The sequence below is a fragment of the Myodes glareolus genome, chromosome 19, assembly GCF_982192425.1.
Source record: "Myodes glareolus chromosome 19, mMyoGla1.1, whole genome shotgun sequence".
In the NCBI taxonomy this organism is placed as follows: Eukaryota; Metazoa; Chordata; class Mammalia; order Rodentia; family Cricetidae; genus Myodes; species Myodes glareolus.
The window spans coordinates 39,569,670-39,593,787 of record NC_142044.1 but is presented as its reverse complement, the minus strand read 5'-3'; the positions used below and the strand labels follow the sequence as shown (position 1 = coordinate 39,593,787).

General features: G+C 40.9%; 3 protein-coding genes across 6 annotated transcripts in view; 1 reads left to right on the top strand and 2 right to left on the bottom strand.

Annotated features, from left to right (window-relative positions):
* Positions 1 to 5,708, bottom strand: part of St13 (ST13 Hsp70 interacting protein) — a 33,272-nt gene extending 27,564 nt beyond the window's left edge. The window contains exon 1 of the mRNA XM_048454707.3: positions 5,481 to 5,708. Within this exon, the coding sequence (XP_048310664.1) occupies positions 5,481 to 5,590 (110 nt within the window). The 5' untranslated portion in view covers positions 5,591 to 5,708. The remainder of the gene's footprint in view (positions 1 to 5,480) is intronic.
* A 361-nt stretch (positions 5,709 to 6,069) lies between these two features.
* Xpnpep3 (X-prolyl aminopeptidase 3) overlaps positions 6,070 to 24,118 on the top strand; it is a 55,415-nt gene continuing 37,366 nt past the window's right edge. Inside the window, exons 1-2 of one of the 4 annotated variants that reach the window (XM_085678338.2) lie at positions 6,070 to 6,256; positions 20,894 to 21,010. In XM_085678338.2, the coding sequence (XP_085534464.2) occupies positions 6,193 to 6,256; positions 20,894 to 21,010 (181 nt within the window). In that variant the 5' untranslated portion in view covers positions 6,070 to 6,192. Of the gene's footprint in view, positions 6,257 to 11,135; positions 11,219 to 20,893; positions 21,011 to 22,281; positions 22,430 to 24,118 lie in introns of those variants that run through there. The other 3 variants (XM_048454703.3, XM_048454704.3, XM_048454706.3) reach the window with 3 other exon arrangements.
* On the bottom strand, positions 13,948 to 15,138 carry Dnajb7 (DnaJ heat shock protein family (Hsp40) member B7). Its single transcript, XM_048454708.3, has one exon. It carries the CDS (start codon positions 14,955 to 14,957, stop codon positions 13,992 to 13,994), a length of 966 nt encoding a protein of 321 aa, XP_048310665.3. The 5' UTR covers positions 14,958 to 15,138; the 3' UTR covers positions 13,948 to 13,991.

Below are 24,118 nucleotides of genomic sequence, written 5' to 3'. Positions count from 1 at the left end.
AAAATGCCTTAATTTCCAATTCAGGAAAGCAAAATGATTTAATAGCATCACAAACATTTCTACCACTTTTCAAAGGAGCACACACAGTAACCAAACACTGGCTCTTTGAGGTTAAATTTTAATGAAGATACAGAGCTTTCTTAAGCTGTGTTTTTCCTAAATTCCAAACTGCAGTGTCAGGAATGTAGGGTGACATCCAAACATAGTTACAACAGTTTAACTCTGTAAAGTGATAGCCCTGCCAAGAAATGTAATTCTCAGAAAAGCTCAGACAAATCCAAATTGAGGGAAAGGCTAAAATATCTGGATTGTAATACTCAAACTGTCAAAATCATGAAAGCCAAGGTAAATCTGAAAATTTTCAGAATGAAAATGAAACATGGCAACAGAATGCAACCTGTAATTCTAAGGGTTGGATATTATTAATTCATCCTTGTTAGCTGCCTTACTTGGATGGCTACATTGTAGAAGACTGTCATTATTAGTAGGAAACATTGAATGGGATTGAGCATGTTGGCAGCCTACTATCAGAAAACAATTTTGAAACTATTCCAAAATTAAAGAATTAAACACAGAACTATTTATTCATAAGCTGTATCTCATGTTTCTCACATTCCAAATTGTAGGTCATTACTTCAAGTCTGAACCAATTTTAAACGTAAATTTTGGTTTTTTGAAATAAGGTTTCTTTGTGTATCTTTGGCTGTCCTGGAACTCTTTCTGCAGACCAGGCTGGCCTTGAACTCAGAGACCTGCCTACTCTTGCCTCCTGATTACTGGGATTGAAGGGTGTGTGTCAGCACACCTAGCTTAAATATGGATTATTTTGATCAATGTTCTCAATGTTCCAAAATATGGATTATTTTGATCAATGTTCTCAATGTTCCAAAACTTAATATGCTCGCACAAAGCTTTATTAATAATTGTCATGAGAGTTAAAATCTTCAATCTACTTTCTGTTATTATTTAAGCACATGTACAAACTCTGAGGTATTACAGACAAACTCTGTACTGAGGGTAGAAATGCACTCTATCCACTATCAAATATTTACTCAGTCATGTTCTGTGAACTGTGCTACATAGTAACACAGAAAGACATCCTGGGGACTTAATTATCACCAAGAGTAATGATAAAAGGTCTAAGACACAAAGTTCAGATTTGGTTTTATCTATGTGTATTTTTTTTCCATTTTTTGAGACAGGTCTCATGAGTCTTAGCTGGCGTGGAGTTCACTATGTAGACTAGGCTACTCTCAAACTCAGAGACCACTTGCCTCTACCACCCAGATGTTGGGATAAAGATGTGTGTCACCCACATCCAGTCTCTTGTTACCTTTATTTCAATTTAAGTTGAAACTAGATTGGGCGGGCATGTGACACAGTTAGTAGTTGCCAAGTATGCATGCTCTGATGGATTCAGTTCCTAGAACTGAAAACTTCCATTTTTGTATATGTGATCATTTTAAATGAGATTATTTCATTTCTTTCTCCTCTGCATCTTTGTCAGCCATTGCAAATTGGGCTAAGTACAGAGACTTCTAGATCCAGGACTACTCATGTTAGTAACATTCGTGTTATTACGTTATTAATAACATTATCTTATTTACATTGTTATTAACATAGAGTTGAAACCATTTCAGAGTTCTCTTTTTCCATACAGTCAGTGTCCACTCAAATTTAAGGTGTTGAAAACAGTTTGCTATAAATGCTGCCATTGTTCACAGACTAACATATTTGATATAAAAAAAAAAATCACTGGCTAACGGTGATATACTTTAATCCCAACACTTGGAAAGCAGAGGTAGAAGAATCTCTAGAGTTCAGTGCCAGCCTGGTTTACAAAGCGAATTCCAGGACAGCCAGGGCTACACGGAGAGATCCTGTCTTGAAAAGCAAAATAAACAAAAAGAATATTTTTAACTATTTTTCATCATCCCCTCTTCCTAAGAGGAATGAGGGAAAACAACTTTTTCAGTATTCTCCTTTGATTTGTCTGTTTCACCTAGAATTTTAGTAACAGTTTATTTGGGAATCTTTCATTTAACAACTATGAGTGGATCAAAACACAGAAATACCTTAAAAAAAATTTTATTTATTATGTACACAGGCCAGAAGAGGGCGCCAGATCTCATTACAGATGGTTGCTAGAATTGAACTCAGGACCTCTGGAAGAGAAGGCAGTGCTCTTAACCTGAGTCATCTCTCCAGGCTCAGAACAGAACTATCTTAAGTTTTAGGATTAACAAGCTGTTCATCTGGGGAAAACCACTAAAATTCTGTCTCAATTCTTAGTTCTAACAATTATCTAATGGCAACATGTAGATTTTTTTTTGTTTTTGAGAAAGCAAAAATTTCAAAAAAAAGGGGGGGTTATTGAAGGGTATTCATCAGGGCTCAAAGCCAAGTTACACAGGTACACAACCAGCCCTACAAAACAGGATTCTCTTCCATTGTTTTAATAAAGTTACTACAATAATAAACTTTTAGAATTCTATTTATTTAACAAGTAAAATCCTAGAACAGTTATAAAAATTGGCAGAGAGAAAAAGAATAAAAGGCTTAATGGGCAAAACGCCACCACACAAAACAGTGACATTTTGACTTGCTTCTGGAGAATATGCCTGCTCAGAGAACTAGTCTCAGATTTTTAGTAACCACCAGTTCCATTTTCCCCACAGAAAATGACTACACTAGTTTACTGCTCATGTTTTAAAGCAGCATTTCTTCACCCTCTTGAAATGCAACTTTAATGTGAGGGTTTCTTTATTCTTTTAGGGAGTGGAAGTGGGTTTTGTCTTTAATTAGGGTCCTGCTATATTCAACCAGCCTGCCACAGCCTCAACCTTCAGAGTAACTGGGAAGTCAACAACATGTTGTCCCAGTGTTCCCACTTTATAATTCCTTGCTAGCAGGGTGAGTTTCTCTGGGGAGGGGAGGAGGAGAAATATGCTGGAACTAGCACTAAACCTCCCACTAGAAGTAATTTTTGAAAGAACCCCTAGATAGTTTGAAGTTTGAAATAGTTTGAAAGAACTACTAGAATGTAATTATCAAAATAAATTTTGTACCATTCATCTGCTCTCCCCACCCCACCCCCTCGGCTTTTTGAGACAGAGTTTCTCTGTAACCCTGACTGTCCTGGAACTCGATTTGAAGGGTGGCCTCAAACTCACAGAGATTCGCCTACTGCTACCTGCTGGCTTCAAAGACGTGTGCCACAACCATCTAAAACAGTTAATACTCAGCTATACAGATTAGAAGGGTTGAAGCCCATTCAAAATGGACCTCTTCTGTCACAACCAGCCTTGAACCACAACTCGTTTTCGAGTTAACACTTGAAAGGGAAGCATCAGTTTTGCCATTTGGTAGGTTTAAAATAATGGAAGGGTTGGAGAGATTACAGTTCACCAGTTAAGAGCATTTGCTGTTCTTTCAGAGAACCTGGGTTTATTTCCCAGCACCCACCCACATGGTGGTTCACAACTGTGTGCCAACAGTTTATAAGGATTTGATATCTATTCTTGCTTCACTAGAGGGTGTGCAGTGTACTTACTAAAGTGCAAGCGAGGGGGCTGGAGAGATGGTTGGGGGGCTGGAGAGATGGCTCAGAGGATAAGAGCACTGGCTGTTCTTCCAGAGGTCCTGTGTTCAATTCCCAGCAACTACATGGTGGCTCATAACCATCTATAATGAGATCTGGTGCCCTCTTCTGGTCCACAAGGATACATGCAGGCAGAATATTGTATATATAATAAATCTTTAAAAAAAATAAAATAAAGTGCAAGCGAAATACACAAAATAAATACATCTTTTAACAACAAATTTAATACATAAAAGAGTACTTCCTAGGTGAGAGTATCAGGGATATGATGAAGCTCCTAGTGAAAGGAAAAGAATCTGAGTTTTTCCTGTCCCTGGAGAGACATTACATTCTAAACCACCCAAAACATTACACACCAGGGCTGGGAAGATTGCTCAGGGATTAAGAGTATTTGCTGCTCTTACAGAGTACCCCAGAGAGCATTCCCAACACCCACAATAGTGGATGGAGTACAGACATCCATAACTCTATATCCAAAAGATATATATTCAGTGCCCTCTTCCCTCCGAGTCTCGGGCATGCATCTACTTGCAAAACACTCAATACACATAAAATAACCTAAAGAAAAGAAACTGCTCGTATGTTGGCAGACGTCTTTAATCACAATACCTGGCAGAGACAGGTGGATCTCTGAATTTGAGGCCAGTCTGGTTTATACAAGTTCTCAGTATGCAGAGCTACATGGTGGGAGCCTATCTCAAACAAATAACAAATAAATTCTAAAAAGAAAAAAAGACTACATGTTATTTATTGGGTCCTCCCCTAAAGAGTTAACCCAGAAAACAACCTCTCAGAAAAGCTGATTCACCTTAAGATATGCAAAAGGAATGAAACAACTGACCTTAACAAAATAAAGCTCAGAAGTCCTTCTCTCCAAAGAGAAGCTTTCAGACCTCCACAGCTAAGTCTGCTTTTTTCCAGAGTCTAATTAAAAAAATAGAACTTCACCTTTCCCCCATCTCTTCTTTGGATATTACCTAAAGTTCTTAACAAGCTCAACCTGGCACTGAATTCTCACTTTTCCTGAAACCCTCCCCCACTTCTACAACTGCTAGTAAGCTTCTACTGCGGGCCCTAATTCAGAAGGCATGACTTAACTTTCTCTTCATCCCCTCCTCCCTGGCAGCTGCAGAGTTACAACTTGCCAGCACTGCCCCCCCCCCGCCCAAATTCTAATGGTCCTCAAGCTTCCTGTTAATTCTGTCCTAAAAAATCTTTTATCGACGAGCCAAAAGAACGAAAGGGAAAGCCAAGTCCGAGCAACCCAGTCTCCCAGCAGCTGGCACAGGATCTGTTCACGGAATTACTCGTACACAGGCGAAACACTCTCCAGTTAGTCCTGCAAGCACGCTGGGCTTTGCAAAACCATTTTGCTACAGGGTCTGAAGTGACGGCGCTACAATTACCATAGGTATAAATGATTCCTAACACAATTCCAAGCAGTTAAAATCTATGTACCGTACGTTACAGATAATTTAAGTTATCAGAGATTAAGTGAGTTACCACTATTAAGATAGTACTTAAAACGATATATGGGTCAAGGCAACTTGCAAGACGCCAGTTTCAAAAACAACCCCTCTATAAATGCTTTGTCTTGTTTCGCGCATTATTTCCAGTGCGCAAATCCCCACAATTCTCCACATTTATTTCTCCCAAAACACACCCCCCGGGAGACTTCATTGTGGGAAACCCAGCTCTAATCTCTGCTTTTTCACCCCGAAACTACCCAAAGCTTCTGACCCCAGGATAAGCTCTCAAAGCCACTGGGGAGCGAACCACGAAGGGGCCTAGACCCGCTCGCTACCCTCCGCCCCACGCTAGGTCGGGCCCAGCTTCCCACTCTTCCCGTCCCCAACGGTCCGCGGGGCCCAGGGCTCACCTCTCCACCCACTCCCTCAGGAAACGCATTTCCTCGGTGTGCAGGACGCTCGGATCCTGCTTACACATCTTCACGAAGGCCCGAAGCTCGCTCACTTTGCGGGGATCCATGGTCGGGAGGCGGGAGGCGGGAGGCGAGGGGCGGCTGCGGAGGCCCGGGCGCGGCACAACGTGACCAAGTGGAAGGGGGCGGCTGCCGCGAGGCAGAACAGACTAGAACCTCCCCGGCCGCTGGCTCCTCCCCCCCAACGGCCTCGTGACCCCGGGCCTTCGCTCGTTCATTCCCACTCCCTCTACCTCTGGCCTTGTGCGCCGCCTCGAAGCTTCTAGAAGTGTAGCTGTCCGTGATACTGCCTGCTTCTAGACCCCGACACTCTTACGCGTATTTTTAACTCTGACCTAGCTCCTGGGTTAGATGAAGGCCCTTGCGTCTGTGCTTTCATGCGGGAGACAGGGAGGCATTTGGAACAGGCTATTCTGTGAAGGTGAACGTTAAGCAGAACAAGACACCCTGCGGGGCCTGTGGGGCGGGCGCGCCAAAAACCCAGCCGGGTGACGTCACCGCTCCGCGCCGCCGCGGGAAGAAAGCCCGCGAGCGGCGCCTGCCGGAAGAGGCCGGGCGGTTGGCTGGTTTCCTGGAGACACGGCTGTGCTGGCGTATTCTTTACCCCCCGCAGTTCGTACTTTCTCTTCCTGACGCTTGGGTGCTGGCCATGCCTTCACTGCTCTCAACCCCCAAGCTGGTTCCTGTAATAGCCAGGCTCCGCGGCCTCTCAGGTTAGAGTCTTTCTCGCCGGGATCCCCTCCAAGTCTTACCTTGGAGAAGCCTAAAACAGTCCAAAGAGCTACAAGTTGATGAGCCTGGTTCTGGACCAGTCGGCTCCTGGGCCCCACGGATTTTTATTTTGACCGGCTCCTCTGAGAAACTGGGTTTTAGTTTGATGTTCTAGGAAGCTGAAATGTCTGAAGAGAGGGAACACCCGAGGAACTGTCTTCAAAGATAATCGAATTCGAAATTTGTATCTTTTATCATCAAACTAGGCTAAAGTATTGCATGTCAAGTACCGTTTGTTTCTGTTAGGGCGACGTAAAATCTTTCCGGTTTTCAAAGGTTTCATAGGAGAGCTAGCTCGAAAGATAGAAGAAACACGTTTAGGAACAAATGTCATGTGCAGTTCAGTTTACAAAGTACTGGAGATAAAGGGGGACGTGGCTAAAAGTCTTTTATGAATAGTCAAACAGCGCAGAGACCGCGAACCTCCGGGTACAGTGTGATGAGCAATTAATCTGACTAACATAATTTTATACTGAAAAGTGTGTCATCCACCTACCAAGGGTATCTAATATTGGATTATATCTCAGATGAGTTGTGCAGAATGTTAACCATAAAATAGGGTATTTGACATCAAACCTTGTCTTGGCATTTGTGTGTGAGACTTGGGCTCGCTGAAATTGAATTTTTTATATCAGCTTTCTATTAAAAAATATTGTCTGTTGCACCGAGCTTGTTCTTTAAAGTTTGTTGTGCCTTTGAAGGGAGGAAGGAAAATAAATGTGCGATTGATCAGTTATTATAACAGAGGCCTGTGACCAGGCTAGAGACAGCTTCTTGATTCTGATCTTTAACTTTGTTGAAGCTTCGTGTAAACCCTGATTTGATCCAGCTTTGGTACTAGGTACTGAACTAAAATACATAAAAATCTTGTATATTATAGTTTGCCTCTAAGGAAAGTAAATTCAGTGTCTTATATTCTCACTAAATTTTTTTTTTAGCTTAATGAAGGAGTGGCATTGAATCTTCAGTTTACCAATGCAGAACTGAAACGCAATTGAGGCCGATGTTTGTTACATGGTTATGTCTAGTCTTTATACCACTTAGGAGTCTTAATTCTGCTAGTTAGAGTCCTTTTGCAGCTTCTCATTTTGTGAATCAGAAACTGCAATTTCATTGTTACTTTTGAGCCAGTAGCTAATATCCATGCATCTCTATTCCCCACTGTTGCTCACAGTCTAGAATTGGGAGATAGACAAGCAACAGATGACCTTATGGCTGAAAAATTACAATCTTGACCCAAGGGATAACAGAACAAAGGAAAGATAGGAATGCATTTGCATTGTAAGCAATGGCTATCCATGGAGTTAGGGTTTGAGTTTCTTGTGAATAGGACTTGGACTGTCTGTGGTGTTGCTTACTCTTTTTAAAAATATTATTCTTATTAATTCGTCAATACTTCCATACAATGTATTTGAATCATTCACCCCTCCTCCCAGAACCTACCTCTCCAACTACATTGTGGTTGCCTTTCTTTAGAAAGACTCTAGATCATTGCCTCTTAAACTTCCTAATGCTTCTACCCCTTAATAGAGTTCATGTGATGACCCGAACCAAAAAAAAATATTTTCATTGCTACGTCATAACTATAATTTTGCTACTGTTATGAATCGTAAATATCTGATGTGCAGGATCTGATATACAACCCCTGTGAAAGGGTTGTTCAACTCCCAAAGGGGTCACAACCCATGTAACATGAGGGCCAGCTTGTTGGGGTTTCTGTCCCCCTCTCCCATACCCCATAACCGGCAAGTCCCAAAGAAAATCACACAGAGATCTCCATAAGTTATAAAACTGATTGGCCCATTAGCTCAGTCTTCTTATTAGCTCTTGTAGCGTATATTAACCCATTATTTTTATCTGTGTTAGCCACATGGCTCAGTACCTTTCACAGCAGGGCAGATTACACCTTGCTTCTTCTGTGGTCTGGGCAGGAGTGTGGAGGAAGCTTCCTGCTTCCCAGAATACTCCTGTTCTCTTTGCTCCACCTCTACTTCCTGTCTGGTTTTCCTGCTTATACTTCCTGCCTGGCCAATCAGCATTTATTTAAAACATGATTGACGGAATACAGACCATTATCCCACACCAAGCCCGCGTGTTGAGACCTGCTCTAGATTAAAGACTATTGACTGCCTTAAGAAACTTCCTAACCCAGGTGATGTGTGCATGCTTTTTATCCCAGCACTAGGGAGGTAGAGGTAGGTGGATCTCTGAATTTGAGGCTAACCTGGTCTACATAGTGAGGCCTAGGACAGCCAGAGCTACATAATTGAGACCCTGTCGTCCCCCCTCCCCCCAAAAAAAAGAAAGAAAAGAAAGAAATTTTCTCTCCTGAGGAAGGTATGAATATCTGAAGTGAGAGTAGGTGTTTTGGTTTCTCTTATTGCTTGTTGTTTTGGTTGGTTGGTTGTGGGTGATAGGGATTGAACCTGGAGCTGACTCTACCACTGAGTTATACACACACACACACACACACACACACACACACACACACCTGCAAATGTTACTGATTTAAAGTCTTCTTAGTCGAGAGAGAGAAGGAGAGGGATGGCATGTCCAACATTTAAAAGCTGTCTAGCACATGTGCACAGGAGGTTGACTTGACTACTTCATACGCAGATGATGGGGCTCATGCATGCGCCCAAGGTCTTAGCTGAGTTATGTGTGTGTGATACAACCACACATGCATGTAGGTCACGCGGGGCCCTGGGACCATTAGGCACTTCTGCCTGAGGGCCTGTCCGCACTTGCATGGCCCTAGAACCCAGAAGTGTTTTCATTTTATATGGATGGTAATGTTTTGAAATATTTTCAAGGTATTTATATCAAAATGACTATTTGGTCTAATGCATAAGCTGCAATCTGTACACTCCCAGTTAATCTTAAATTCTAAAAGGAAGATGATGTATTTAGCAGTAATTGACAAAATCTATTTATCTTGTAGTAAGACTTGGACTGGAATTCCTGGACATAATAGAAAAAGCTCAATGAAGACCTTGTAGATTCTATCAAGAAACAATGAGAGAGCTGGGTATTGTGGTGCACACTTCCCAGTACTGGGAAAGCAGGAGTAAGTGGATCTGAGTTCAAGACCAACCTGGAAAGTAGGGAATTTTTTTTTCCCCCTGAGACAGGCCTTCTCTGTGAGGTAGTCCTGGCTGTCCTGGAACTTTGTAGATCAGGCTGTCATCAAACTCACAGAGATCAGCCTGCCTCTGCCTCCCAAATTCTGGGATTAAAGACAAGTGCTACTACCACCCAACTTTTTGTGTTGAAGGGAGTGGGGCCCCTTGTTCCGTCCTGCCCAGCTAGCTTACACCTGAAATAATCACACAGAAACTATATTCATTTAAACACTGCCTGGCCCATTATCTCTAGCCTCTTATTGGCTAATGTTCTGCCTAGGAAGGGAGTGTCAAGCCACAGGCATGGTCTCAGGTACTTTGTTCCCAGCCCAGAGTGGGCACACAAACATCTGGGCCCACAAGTGCTCCATAGCCAGAGTTTGCACCAGCAGCAGGGCCCAGGAAGCCTTGTTCTAAAATGGCAAGGCTTTTTGTTTTGTTTTGTTTTTGCTACAGCTGAATCAGAAAAATCTCTCTTAAAGCAACTGTGGCAAGCCCCTAGCAAACAGCAAGAAGCTGTGTTAAACTCTGTATTCTTTTTGAAGCTCTCTCAGATTTTACGTGGAATCAGTTTACCATGTCGGGTGCCACTTGTTGTGAGGAGAGAAGGCCTGCTTTTGGTTTCGACCACCCTGCTAACTTACACCCAAAATAATCACACAGAACCTGTATTCATTTAAACAGTGCCTGGCCCATTATCTCTAGCCTCTTATTGGCTAACTCTCACATATTAGTTTAACCCATCTCCATTAATGTGTATCACCACTTGACTGTGGCTTACCGGCATGAGTCTAACCAGCGTCCATCTTGGGCAGGAGAACCATGGTGTCTGCCAGTCTGCCCTTCTTCCCAGAATTCTGTTCTGTCTTTCCCGCCTACCTGAGTTCCACCCTATCAATTATGCCAAGGCAGTTTCTTTAATAACCAATGAAAGCAACACAAATACAGAAGGACCTCCTACACCATTTTTGTTTGTTTTTCGAGACAGGTTTTCTCTGTGTAGCTTTGGAGCCTATCCTGGAACTCATTTTGTAGACCTGGCTGGCCTCAAACTCACAGATCCACTTGCCTCTGCCTCCCGAGTGCTGGGATTAAAGGCATGCTCCACCACCTCCAGTCATTTTTTTTTTAATTTAAGCATTGAGAAAGATAATTAAATCTAAATTTTTAGCTAAAAGTGGATAAATGGCCAGATGTGGTAGCACATTCCTGTAATTTTAGCACTTGGGAGATAGAGGCAGGAGGATCAGAAGTTCATATTCATCCTTGGCTTCATAGCAAGTTCAAGGCCAGCCTGAGCTACATGAAATCCAGCTCAAAGAAAGGAGAGGTGAATTAGAGGACATATCATTACAGTCTTGCTGTTTTTGAGATGTTGGGTTTTGGTTCTGGAAATGGATTTTCTTATTTCCAACCCTACTCCTGCATGGGAGACAGGTTAATCTTAACAAGTGACACATTTTATGTTAATAGCATTTAAAATAGTCTAAGCGTTTATGATTTTCTGAAAATAACTTTGGATGCTAATTGTCCCCAATTTCTCGGAGAAATTACCTTTCCTCCCCACTGAGAATCAGACAATACTAAACAAAAGTTTACATTTGCTATGGGAATTATTTTAAAATAGTAGTTATACTCGACGGTGGTGGCACACACCTTTTTTTTTTTTTTTTGCCAGCACTTTGGAGGCAAAGGCAGGTGATCTCTTGATTCAAGGTTGAGGCCAGCCTGGTCTACAGATCGAGTTCTAAGACAACCAGAAAAACCTGCCTTGAAAAGCAGGTAAGAAAGCAAATAGGGATAGGTAGGTAGACAGACAGACAGACAGACAAACTGACTTGAAAAACAGATTAGGTAGATAGATTGGTAGGTAGGCAGAAAGGAAGGAAGGAAGGAAAGTAAGTTGTTTCTGGCTTTCAGCTTAGTGTTTGAACAAAGGTGATAGGTTTCAGTGTTGCTGGATGATTTGTTTATACCCTTTAATACTGTAATTTATAAGAATTTGGGACTAGCTGCTTGATAATGCTTAGAATTAACAATAATTACATTTCTAAAATACAAAAGAAAAAAGGATACATATGTGGCCAATAATGTAATAAAGGAAGAAGTTAATGACAGGTTGTGTAAGCACAAGTCATGCAGCAAATTGTTTTCATGCTTAATAAAGTCTAGCGTCCCTTGTGTAGCATAGCCAAAACTTAGCCCCTGCGCTGCTGTCTCACTTAAGACAGTTCTCTTGTTTCCTGTGTCCCAAAACCTGTTGGTCTCAACTTCTGTCATACCCTATCAGCATATCCTGTTCGCTCTACCTTTTTAGTATATCCTAATGCTATCACTTTTAAGTCACACAGACCCCATTGTCACCACCTTGGACCAAACAATATTTTAATTTCTCTTTTTCTACCCTTGCTTGAGTCTTTTGGCAACTGCAAAGGAATCCAATTTGAATATGTGATTCCTCTCCTCAAAGCCTCCTGTGGCTTAGTTCCTCCCATGCAATAGTTAACATGCTTGTGAACCAAGCAGCTCCTGAAGAATCCGCTTTCTTTCAGGGCTTTGACTTCGTCCATTTACTATCCTTAACCTGCAGCACTGGTCTTAGTGCTCCTCAAACTCCTCCCATGCAGCCTACAGCAGGAATGTTATACCTTGCTAGTCCAATGTCTGGAATTGTTTCATCAAATAGCCACATGGAAAAATTATAATTTTATACTCCAAAATTTCTTTGCTCCATCTCTTTAATCAAGCAACTAAAACTAGCAAATCCTGTTTTACTTAGCTATGTCTCCAGTTTGTAGACTCAGTGGCGTTTGTTTGTTTAGTGCTGTGTGTCCCTCAAATACCTTACTCTGCTCATTCAACAGGTAGTAGGCTCTCAAATAGTAATGCTCAGTGTTCAGTGGCTGAAAGGATGAATAAAATGTTGAGAAGCAGTATCATGAAGATGAAAGCATTACAGAAAGCTAAGACACGACAGGGTTAAAGTAAAAGTTTTTTTTATGTTATGTGCATATTGTTTTATCTGTGTGTGTATCTGTGTGAAGGTGTCAGAACTCCTGGAGCTGGAGTTAGAGACGGGTGTGAGCTGCCATGCGGGTGCTGGGAGTTGAAACCAGGTCCTCTTTGAGAGCATCCAGTGGTTTTAACTGCTGAGTCATCTCTTCAGCCCCAAGTTAATTTATTTTTAAAATAAACACATTTAAATAAAGTATTCAGCTCAAACCATTATTTGGTACCTAATGCATTTGTAATTCACCATTTTTTCTCCCAACATGATCTTCAAATGAATTAGCTGTAGGTATTTTACAGTAATGCATTTGTAGATCCTACATACAAACACAATAAAACTAAAATATTTCTTATCTGGAGAGAGTGACTGGTGGCCTGCAGCTCATAATACACCCAGGTTTATTCCAAGGAATTGTGGGTAGTCCTTGTAGTATAATACATACTAAATTTAGTTTACCATGTTAGACATTTTTAATGTGCAGTTCATTGATATTAGTATAGTCACATTGTTGAGAAGTGAGGTTCCAGGATGTTTTTATTTTGCAGATCTAAAGCTCTGTACCCACAAAACAGCTTCTTCCCCACTTTCTATCTCAATTAGACTGCTTTAGATGCTGTGTAACATTTACCTTTTAGTATTTGTTTATGGGTGACTGGCCTATTTCACTTAGCATCTTAAGATTTTAGTATTTCAAAAACTCATCTGTGTTGTAGAAAATGACAAGTTTTTTTCAATTAAAACTGCTCTCAGCAAAAAGCCACACAGGAAGGGACTATCTCCGGAGACTGTGTGTGTGTGTACATATGCTCATAGGCATGCATATGCTCATAAGTGTGACTACTTATTAATTTTTGTTAATATCTTAGTTCCTTAATGAGCATTTGGGTTGCTCTTACCTCTTGGCTACTGTGAGCAGAGCTGCTGTGAACATCTGTGCAGATATGACTGATTACTTCAAACCTAAAAGAAAATACTGCTAGAATCTGAACCTATAGTTCTTTTTTTCTTCTTTTTCTTCTTAATAGACTTTTATCTCCTAATGTATATTTACCAGGAATTTGTGATGGTATTAAAGGAATTAAATAGGTCATAAACTCTTGGGGAAAAAAATTCTATGCTCAAAAAACTCAAAAGTAAAACATTAAAAATCTTTGTAGTTTTCCATAGTTTTAAAATAACTGTTCCCACAAATTCATCCTTTTCTGACACAACTTATTCACACAACTACTAACCAAATGTCCACAGTCCCGTAAAAAAAAAAAATTTAAGCCAGGCATGGTAGTGTACACCTTCAATCTCAGCAGCTGAGAGGCAAAAATAGGCAGATCTCTGTGAGTCTGAGGCTATCCTTGTCTCTGTAGCAAGTTCCAGGCCAGCCTAGGTTACATAGTTGAGACCCTGTCTCAAAAACACACAAAACCAAAAGACCCCACCTACTCTTACATAGTATTAACAAATATTATCTATGAAACTCTGTGATTAACCAAAACACACAAAAGAGTGGTGTTTAAATGTTATATGATCATAATGTGTCTGAAGAGGCAATTAGTGATTCCTTTTGTTTGACTTCTTCTTCTGTCCCTCTTTGTGCTTCTTCTTTTTTCTCCTACCACCTTCTTTGAATCCTGCTGAGAAAATGGAAGGCTCCTTCTTGCTGGTGACCCAAGGTGTACCTTGTTCATTGTTGTCCACAATGGTATATTGAGATATGTTTGGGGGGCTGTAGGAATTTGGTGAATAGTTGTTGAGTGACTGTCTTCTCCAGTATCGTTTTTCTGCAAATCCCTCTTCATCTACCACATTATTTAGAAGAAAGGATTTCAATTCACCATCATCTTCAGCTTCTCTTTCTGGACAGTTCTCAAAGGTTTTCTTTGTATTGATGTTTCTTATTGTATTGATGTTAATGGAATTGTTTCTTCCATTAACAATTCTGCCTGAAGGTGTAATGGGTATGTAATTGCCCATCCCAGTGTCATCAAATGCCAGGGAAGAGAATGAAGTAAGGTCCTCGTGCCCCAGTGAAACGTAAGACGTATATCCTGTGTCATAAGAAGAAAGCTTGGCAAACACTGGGTGGTCATATGAACAGGAGAAAAGGGATCCAGTGCCTCTGCTTCTGCTTCCATTAGAGCTTCTCGAACTGCTCAGAAGGTCCTCAAGTGAGTCTTCAAAGAAGTGAAATGAAAATGGGTCCCTTTCACCAAAAATTTCTTTGAAGATGTCATCTGCCTTATGGAATGTGAAGCTATACTCACATTCGTCATCAAGATGACTTCCACCTCTGCCATTTAATCCTTCTTTGCCATATTTATCATAAATGTTCCGTTTTTCACCATTTGATAATACTTCATATGCCTCGGCGACTTCTTTGAATTTTCGCTCTGCTTCTTCTTTATTTTCTGGATTTTTATCAGGATGCCATTTAAGTGCCACTTTACGGTAAGCTCTTTTAATGTCCTCTGGTGACGCATATCTCTGCACTCCTAGAACTTCATAGTAGTCCACCATGGTTTGACAGAGTATTAGACACAAACACCCTTGATAGTAAGCACCGTGTTTTCCTTGCAGCTCAAGCTCTGTTGCTGCACCTGGTGGTAGAAGTGACCGCAAATAGGCACATTTTTACATTGAAGGTAATGTTAGTGCTGGGGGCCACTGCTGAAGGACTTGAGGGTTCTCATTATGTGGCAAGCAGAGGGACAAGCATATGTCAGAGCTGCATTATGTTGTCATACTGGGGTAGAGATAGGGATTGAATCTTCCAAATGTGATTTCTCCAAAGTCACTCTGGGCTGGAACACCTCTGATCTTTCTCCCGTATCTTCTTGTGCAATCTGTGCCGATGGCCATAGCATCCCTCTTAATATGTTCTGACTTCTAGATTGCTGAACCTTAATTATTGCTTGGTTCTTCTGGTTTTGGTTGATTGGTTGGTTTGGTTTGGGTTGGGTTTTTTTGTTTGTTTGTATTTTGGACAGGATTTCTCTGTGTAGCCCTGGCTATCCTGGAACTCACTTCCTCTGTAGATCAGGCTGGCCTCAAACTCAGAGATCCTACTGCTGCCTTCCCAGTGCTGGGATTAAAGGCGTGTGACACCATACCAGCTTCTGTGTTTTAATTTAGAAAAATAAAGACTTAGAAAGCTTTGTGCGGGGTGGGGGGGTAGTCAAGCAGCTGAGAAATTTATACTAGTCAAAAGACGTACATTCAATGAAGATAAAAAATAAGTAATTTGGTTATAATTAAAACTATGATGGAATAGACACCAGATGAATAAACTAGTTGTGTGACAGCCCTGGGCTGTGGTCTCAAAGAAAACTTGCTGGAATTAGTTGCCTGCTAGTCAAGCTTTCTGCCAGTAGTGAGTCATTTGAGATAGGGTCTGTGCCTACTTAATGTCGATTATAAAATCACAGTAAAAACCATGTACCATGCTGTGTACTGTGACTCTGTGTTCTAGAAGGAAAAAGAAAAGCATGAATAAAGCTATTGGAAGCTGTGCATTTATGTATTCAGTATATAATGACTACTTTGTACCAGGTAGTTTTAGCCTCTACTGATAACCGTATTGAATAAAAGTACTAATTTTCAGTTGTAATGGCATACAAAATGGGTAGGGTAGTTCATGCCTGTAATCCCAACATAGAAGGCTGAGATAGGAAGACTAAAGAGGGTTTCAGGCAAACCTAGACTACAGGGGAAGACCCTGTCTCAAAAACTAAATAACAAGATTGATTATACAGAATGCAGAAAGTACTGACTGTACTCAAGTGGCCCATGCCTTTAATCTCAGCACTTGGGAGGCAGAGGCACGTGGATCTCTGAGTTGAGGCCAGCCTGGTCTACAGAGTGAGTTCCAGGACAGGCTTTGTTAAAGAGATCCTGTCTCAAAACAACAAAATGCATAAAAACAACTTGAGAAAATGTGATATCTCAACTTATTAGGGAACGTAGTAAACTCAGGCAGAAACAAACATGCAGCAGCTGTTATGGTAAAAATAAAACACTGCGGATCCCCGAGTGGCCTGTATAGCTGCTGTGTCCACAAGAAAGCATACAGGCACGGATTCATACATACATACAAAATAGAACTTTTCTAACAGACAAATGTGAAGGCCTGAAAATATGAGCCTGTGTCCACGCTGACCAAAGGTCAGAGAGTTGGAACTTGCCTCTAGTCCTTCAAGGTTATTGTGTTTCTGCCTTAAACAAAGGTCCTTACCTAGGTGTAGAGAAGAGAGTTCTGCTCTCAAGGTTATTGTCAACAGATAATAGCCAGGCCTTGTACTCCAGGAATAGAGATGTTCGTGCCTCAGACAAAAATCTAAGGATCAAACTAAGTTCTAGTTGGTTCCGTTAAGTAGATAACTTTGGATTCCACCCAGGGAGTGGTTTGCCTACAGAGTGTTTTGGTCTAGAAAGTGAGTGTGACTTGTTTTGTTCTAGCAATAGAATGTTTACCTGTGAATGTAGCCTGCAACCTTCAATTGGTCTGTTCATTTCCTTGTATCATATTAATGTAGTTTTTTGTTGTTGTTGTTTTACTCTTATCTTTTGGGGTCGGGTATTTTAAACAGTTGGAAATTAAACACGGGTGAATTTCAGTACTCACTGGACTTTCCTCCTGATACATCCTATATGTTTCTCCATTTTATTATTTTCTTTTGCATCTTCATGTTCTTAAATTTTCTAAATCCCCACACCTCTACCCTGGCAAAAGGTTTTTGTTTTGTTTTTTTTTTTTTTAATCAAGGCTGGTCCCTAACAGACAAACAAAACTTTCCATGGAAACAGACTTTGTTATAAATTACATAGATTTTAAACCATGCCAGATGAGCAACTTACAAATCCTGAAACAAGAGTTTACAGTTTACAGTGTAGAGCCAGGCGATGGTGGCGCACACCTTTAATCCCAGCACTTGCAAGGCAGAGGCAGGTGGATCTCTTGAGTTCTAGGCCAATGTGGTCTACAGAGTGAGTTTCAGAAAAGCCAGGGCTACACAAAGAAACCCTGTCTCGAAAAACCGAAAAGAAAAGAAAAGAAAAGAAAAGCAAAGAAAGAAAAGAGCTTATAGTATAATCTTAAAATATAGAGCGACATACAAAGAAATCATAGGAAAAAAAGATTTTTAGGAGTGAGGAAGTAGAGCCTTAGAGGTAAAGAGCAGAGCGAGTCTAGGTATACAGTCAGGTATAAAATATTTGGACATCATTTGTGGTAGTAGATGGTAAAAGTCTGTGAGAATGTGGAAATTGAGGTCGTCGATTTTGACCATTGATTTGTGTTGAGGCCAAGCTGATGAAATAAAATCTGAGTCTGTGGAGGAAGAGAGAGGGGGTAAGAGGGGAGGTTAAGACTGACTGCAAGGTACCTCTTCCAGGTCAAGGCCTCTTCTGAGTCAGACTCTTGGGGTCTCCTGCAGGTGGTGGCTTGGAAATGGGTGTCAAAATTCGATCCAGTCGAAGATAAAGGGTGAGGAGTAACACCCCCCATGGCCAATTAATTGGCAGGAAGCTCAAGTCTTCCTGGGTTTCCAGTGCCAAGATAATAGGTTTTCTGTACCCTGATAATAGGTTTCTCCACCGACACAGTAAGCCAGATCCAGCCAAATTGAAAAAGGACAGGTTTACTTTGAGGAAAGCAACTCCTGGGTGAGCCCTCCAGCCCCCAGAGATCAAAGCTGAAGAAGGGGCAAGAGAAAACATGGCCCGAAGTAAAGGAGGGTGCTTCTGTACCCGTAGTTGAAGGGTGACAGCATATCCTCCATAAACTGACTTTGTGCCCAGTTATAACGCTTTAGGCAGAGATTGGGTCTCTGGCAACTTCAGGGGAGGAGCCTCCATAGCCAGCAAGAATGCACGACTGGATGTTTTCACAGTTTTTTTTTTTTAATAAACCTTTTTCTAAATTTTTTATGGTTTATTTAACTTTATTTTATGTGCATTGGTATGAAGGTGTCAGATCCCCTGCAACTGGATTTTCAGATAGTTGTGAGCTGCCATGTGGGTGCTGGAAATTGAACCCCGGGTAGAGTGGTCAATGCTCTTAACCACTGAGCCATCTCTCCAGCCCCCGCAGTTTTTCTTTGTTGGAGATTCTCTGAGAGAGAAAGAAATGGAACTTTCCCTAAACAGTTTTGCCTTTTTGTTTTGTTTTATGAGATCGAATTTCTTTATGTGGCCCCAGCTTATTATAGTGGCATTTCATTTGTATTTTAATAGATTAAGCTTGCCTGAAGATCAGAGAGTAAGACAGCCCCACTGGTCAGCCTTACAGACCAGGCAGTGGTAACACATACCTTTAATCCTTATAGCCATACTAGTTGCCATAGAAACCGGGCAATGCATGCCTTTAATCCCAGCCCTAGAGAGGAAACAGCTCTCAGACACAGTCTCATTCTGAGATTTTGGAGACAGGATCACCATTTCTTCCTTTCTTCCTTCCTTCCTTCTTTTTTTTTTTTCCCAAGACAGGGTTTCTCTGTAGCTTTGGAGCCTGTCCTGGAACTAGCTCTTGTAGACCAAGCTGGCCTCGAACTCACAGAGACCCTCCCGAGTGCTGGGATTAAAGGCCACCACCGCCTGACTAGGATCACCATTTCGACCTGGGGTCAAGGTCAGAGCCAGTGGCTGGCTGCTTGTTTTTCGGGTCTTTAGGTTGAATCCCAATTTCTCTCTCTGAGATTTCATTAAGCTTCACTAACTGTCCTGGAAATCGCTTTGTATACCAGACTTGCCTCGAACTCAGAGATCTGTCTGCCCGTGCCTCCCAGGGGCTGGAATTAGAAGTTTATACCACCACCACTCGACTCAGTCTTAGACTTGTAATATTATTCCTTTTCTTCATACTGCTCCACTCTTTTCACCTCATTAGTATGCTCGTACTATCTGTCATCCTTCTACAAACAAACAAGTAAGTAAATAAATACAGCTTGCCAGAAGATCGAGGGCAAAGCAGCCATACTAGTCAGCTATACAGGTCAGGGAATGGTGGCACACACCTTTAATCCCAGATCTTGGGAGACAAAGGCAGCCAGATCTCTGTGAGTTCAAGACCTCCTTGGACTACACAAAATTTAATCTGTCTAAAAGAGAAACAGCTCACTCAAAGGTGATCCCAGTATTTAGAATCACACGCCTCTAATCCCAGGTCTAGGGGCATGGAGACAGGAACAATGTGGCTGAGCAGAGAGAGGACTATAAAGGGGAAGAGACAGGAACTTAGTGGAGTGTGGAGTTTGAAAATTCATGGAGACAGGATCTTGCCCCTTTGGTCTTAAGATTTGGTAGAGGTAAAAGATCTCTCTAGTTGTTGGCTGCTTGGCTTCTCTGATCTTCAGGGTGAACCCCAATATCTGTCTCTGGGTTTTTATTATTTGTGCAACAAATCTCTCTCTAAAAATGCAATGAAGAACAACTTAAATGAAGAAGACATTTGTCATAAACCTCTGGCTTGCACGTGTGCACCTGTATACTCACAAACTTAAGTATACATCACACACACAGGCTCCTTACTCTCAAATATATGCCATTGTTAGTGTTTCCCAGACTCTCCAGTAGTCTTTATCTTAATCTGATTTACAGTACCCCCCTTTTGAACTGAGTGTATGTCCAAGAGTTTACAGTACTGATTATGTTCTGGGATTAAATAAAGTCTGTTTGTATTGAGAATGGATGGAAGAATAAATTCAATGATTTTTTAATTTAAATAATCCTAAATTTGAATCTCATATTATGTAATGCTGTGTGAACCTGTATAAATTGTTTTTCTATGCTGATTCTGATAACTCATTTGTTTGAGCTTTTTTGAGACAGGGTCTCTCTATGTAGCAGTGACTGTTCCAGGCCACACTCTGTAGATCAATTTGACCTTGTTTTCTTTTCTCTTGTTTTCTTTTCTTTTTCTTTTCTTTTTTTTTTTTTTTTTTTTGGTTTTTCAAGAGAGAGTTTCTCTGTAGCTCTTGTAGACCAGGCTGGCCTCAAGTTCACAGAGATCTGCCTGCCTCTGTCCCCCAAGTGCTAGGATTAAAGGCGTGAGCCACCACCGCCCGGCAAGTACTTGTTTTCTTATAGCTAACGTAGTCGCAAAAAAAAAAAATGTTAATTCTGTTCTTCCAAATTTTAGAGTATTGCCTTGGGCTACCCCTGAACCTTTTGCTTTTCCTTGTTCCTTCTCTTCCTCCTCCTCATAGCTCCTTATCCATGCTGTGTTCTGTGTTTGTGTTCCTTCTGCTGTAGCAGACTGAGGTCTCTGGGAGTAGAGAGCTTCTTTGTGTTTCCTAGGGCCCAGTACAGGCTCTGGCATAAAAAAGGAGCCACAAACATATTGGAAGGAGAAGGAAAGAAATGCTAGTATGTGTTTTGTAAGGATCCAAACTGCTGGGAATAGATAAGTGTGTGCATGCTGTAAAGATGCTCCATTGCAGCCTTTGCTTCTTCTTCAGGATGCATGTCGTGTTTACAGCGAAGGTACTCCCTCCAGCCTGTGCCGAAGAAGAAGATTCCAAACCGGTACTTAGGCCAGCCCAGCCCGATTACACATCCACACCTCCTCAGACCAGGTAAGGCCTCTAACTAACAATCACTACTCTGTGTATATGCTCTGTCTAGAATAATGCTATGCATTAAAATTTTCCCACTAGTTGTGTGTCATGATTATACACTGATAGTATTCTAATATTATTTTTTATTTGTTTGTTTATTTTGTTTTTTGTTTTTTTTTGAGACAGGGTTTCTCTAGCTTTGAAGCCTGTCCTGGAACTAACTCTTGTAGACCAGGCTGGCCTCGAACTCACAGAGATCCGCCTGCTTCTGCCTCCCAAGTGCTGGGATTAAAGGTGTGCGCCATGGCAAATAATATTATTTTAATTAAGCTATAATTCAGAGTAACTAGTAAGAAGTACATATTTCAGAATTTTTGTATGGGTATTTTGTCTTCATGTACACCTGTGTACTATATATGTGCCTGTTACCCTTGGAGGCCAGAAGAGAACATTGTATCCCCAGGAACTGAAGTTAGAGATGGTTGTAAGCAACTATGTTGTTGCAGGGGACTGAACTCAGGTCTCTAAGAAAGCAGCCAGTGCTTTTACCCGCTGACCCATCTCTAGCCTCATATTTCAGGTATTTTTATTTTTATTTTATTTTATTTATTTATTTTGGTTTTTTTCGAGACAGGGTTTCTCTGTGGCTTTGGAGCCTGTCCTGGAACTAGCTCTTGTCAACCAGGCTGGTCTCGAACTCACAAAGATCCGCCTGTCTCTGCCTCCCGAGTGCTGGGATTAAAGGCGTGCGCCACCACCGCCCGGCTATTTCAGGTATTTTTAAACAAAAATTCTAAGTCATAGTTTCTAAAACTATTTTCTGTTGATTTTTTTCTATTTGAAATATTAAACGTTCAGTTGAGAATTTTAACAGAATTCTTCAATATGAATTGAACAAAATTTCCAGTTGTCTGTCACTGTGAGAAGTAGCTGACTCAGTTGGTAGAGGGTCATGGGAAATACTGGGAAGGCTTGTTTTGTTTCTAGAGCTGCTGCTAAAACAGGTGCCATCACAGTTGCGCAGAGTAGGACTTGAAACTGGTTTTGGTTTTGTTTTGTTTGTCTTGTGTCTAGGAAGGCAATGGTGCATATGTGACTGGTACTCCAGAAATGGGGTAGCAGGGTAAACCAAATGCTTTATAGAAAAATCCAGGGTTTTGAGCAAAATTACTTATTCCCTCCACCATGGGAAGATAAACATGTATTTCTGTAAGTTGCTATGAAAGCATGTATATTAGTAAAATAAATTCCCTTTAGAAATATGTTGCTCTTTCACTGTTTCCACTCAGTGAAGGATACCAGTGTGTCTCTCAGTGAGGACTTCCTTTGGCTGATTCCTCATCAGACTGGAATTCCTGCTGGGAAGTCGGCTGACACTCAGGAAATGCAGCTCACCACTGAAACACACAAGAAATCAGAGTTTTTCAAAGCTGTAAGGTAAGCATAATAGTAGTCTGGTTGATAGTAAAGATTTTTTTTTTTTACCCTGTCCAGCTACCTGTAGTTTCTGTTTAAAAGAAGAAGAAAAGGTAGAATTGATACTTAAGTTTTACCAGCTTTGAAATGATTGATTTCTTGTGGTGAAATACTTTTACGTGGTAAGCTGCATTTCCCAGGCCTTGAACCCCACAGTCATACAAAGATGAATTACTTCATGTCTAAATTGTTTTGCTCTCTGCGTTATGTGCATATTTTTTTGACTTTTGCCTTTGTTACAGATTTGAATATTGTTCTGAAAAGCAGCTTGAAACAAAACACCAATATTTTAAAAACAACAATTAAAAAAAAAACACCAATATTTAGTCTCAATGCCCATCAAATAAAACATGAAAATTTCCTTTAAAAAGAGAAAAATAGAAGCCAGGCAGTGATGATCCACACCTTTAATCCCAGCCCTTGGAAGGCAGAGGCAGGCAGATCCCTGTGAATTTGAGGTCAGCCTGGTCTACAGAGTGAGTTCCAGGACAACCGGGACTGTTACACAGAGAAACCTTTTCTCAAAAAAAAAAAAAAGGGGGGGGAGGATTCGTACTTTGAGTAGTGTTTCATGAACGACCATGCATACCTTATATATTCTCCTCTCCTCTTATTCACAGTTTACCTGTGGGAGCCAGAAAGTTTGCATTTTTTTTTTCACAATAGTATGAGCTGTTATGCTTGGAAGGATATGGCTGCTCTTCAAGATTATGCCAGTACCTGGTCAAAGTTTTGTGTTAGGAGCAATGAATAGTAATATAGGCACATACAAGCACTTTCATGCATATGTGCATACATACATAAAATGTTTTCACTAAACAGAATCATGTGTCATAGTTTAAAGGGACCATCTGTCATACCATTAAGCATGCAGATTTTACAGAGATGAGTTATGTATACTTGCCCACACACAAACATGTACACATTTTTTTTTACTCTGTTTTAACCAATTGTGATGGCACATATCTTTAATCCTAGCAGTTGAGAGGCAGAGAGAGAAAGATCTCTGTGAGTTTGAGACCAGCCTAGTCTATGTAACAAGCTCCAGCACAGCCAGAGCTACGTTGTGAGACCCTGTCTTTTATATATATATGTATAAACTGGTCAGCTTAAAAATAATTTTTGTCAGCTGTAACATTGCTCCAAAAGGTCTCACATTTGACATCATTAGCAGTAATACCTACAACTTACAACTTTAGCAGAACATGTCAATCTCTTTCCTATTAAATGAGTCCTACACATGAGACAAAGAATATAGACTATAGAAAAGGATACTTTATTTACTTACAATTTCACTACTCAGAAGAATACTTTGAGTTACCGATTCACATTCCCAAATTGTCTCCCTTAAAAGTTTCTAACTTCTAAGTTAGAAACCATTAGTTACAAACCCATTGTTTATTAGTTTAAGTAAGTTCTCCTCTAAAGAAGAACATTTTAAAAAGTGAATTGTTAGGCTAGAGAGATGGTTCAGCAGTTAAAAGCACTGGCTGCTCTTCCAAAGGTCCTGAGTTCAATTCCCAACAACTACTTGGTGGCTCACAGTCATCTGTAATGTAATGAGATCTGGTGCCCTCTTCTGACTTGCAGGCATGCATGCAGGCAGAACACTATACATAATAAATCTTTTTTAAAAAAAAAAAGATTAAA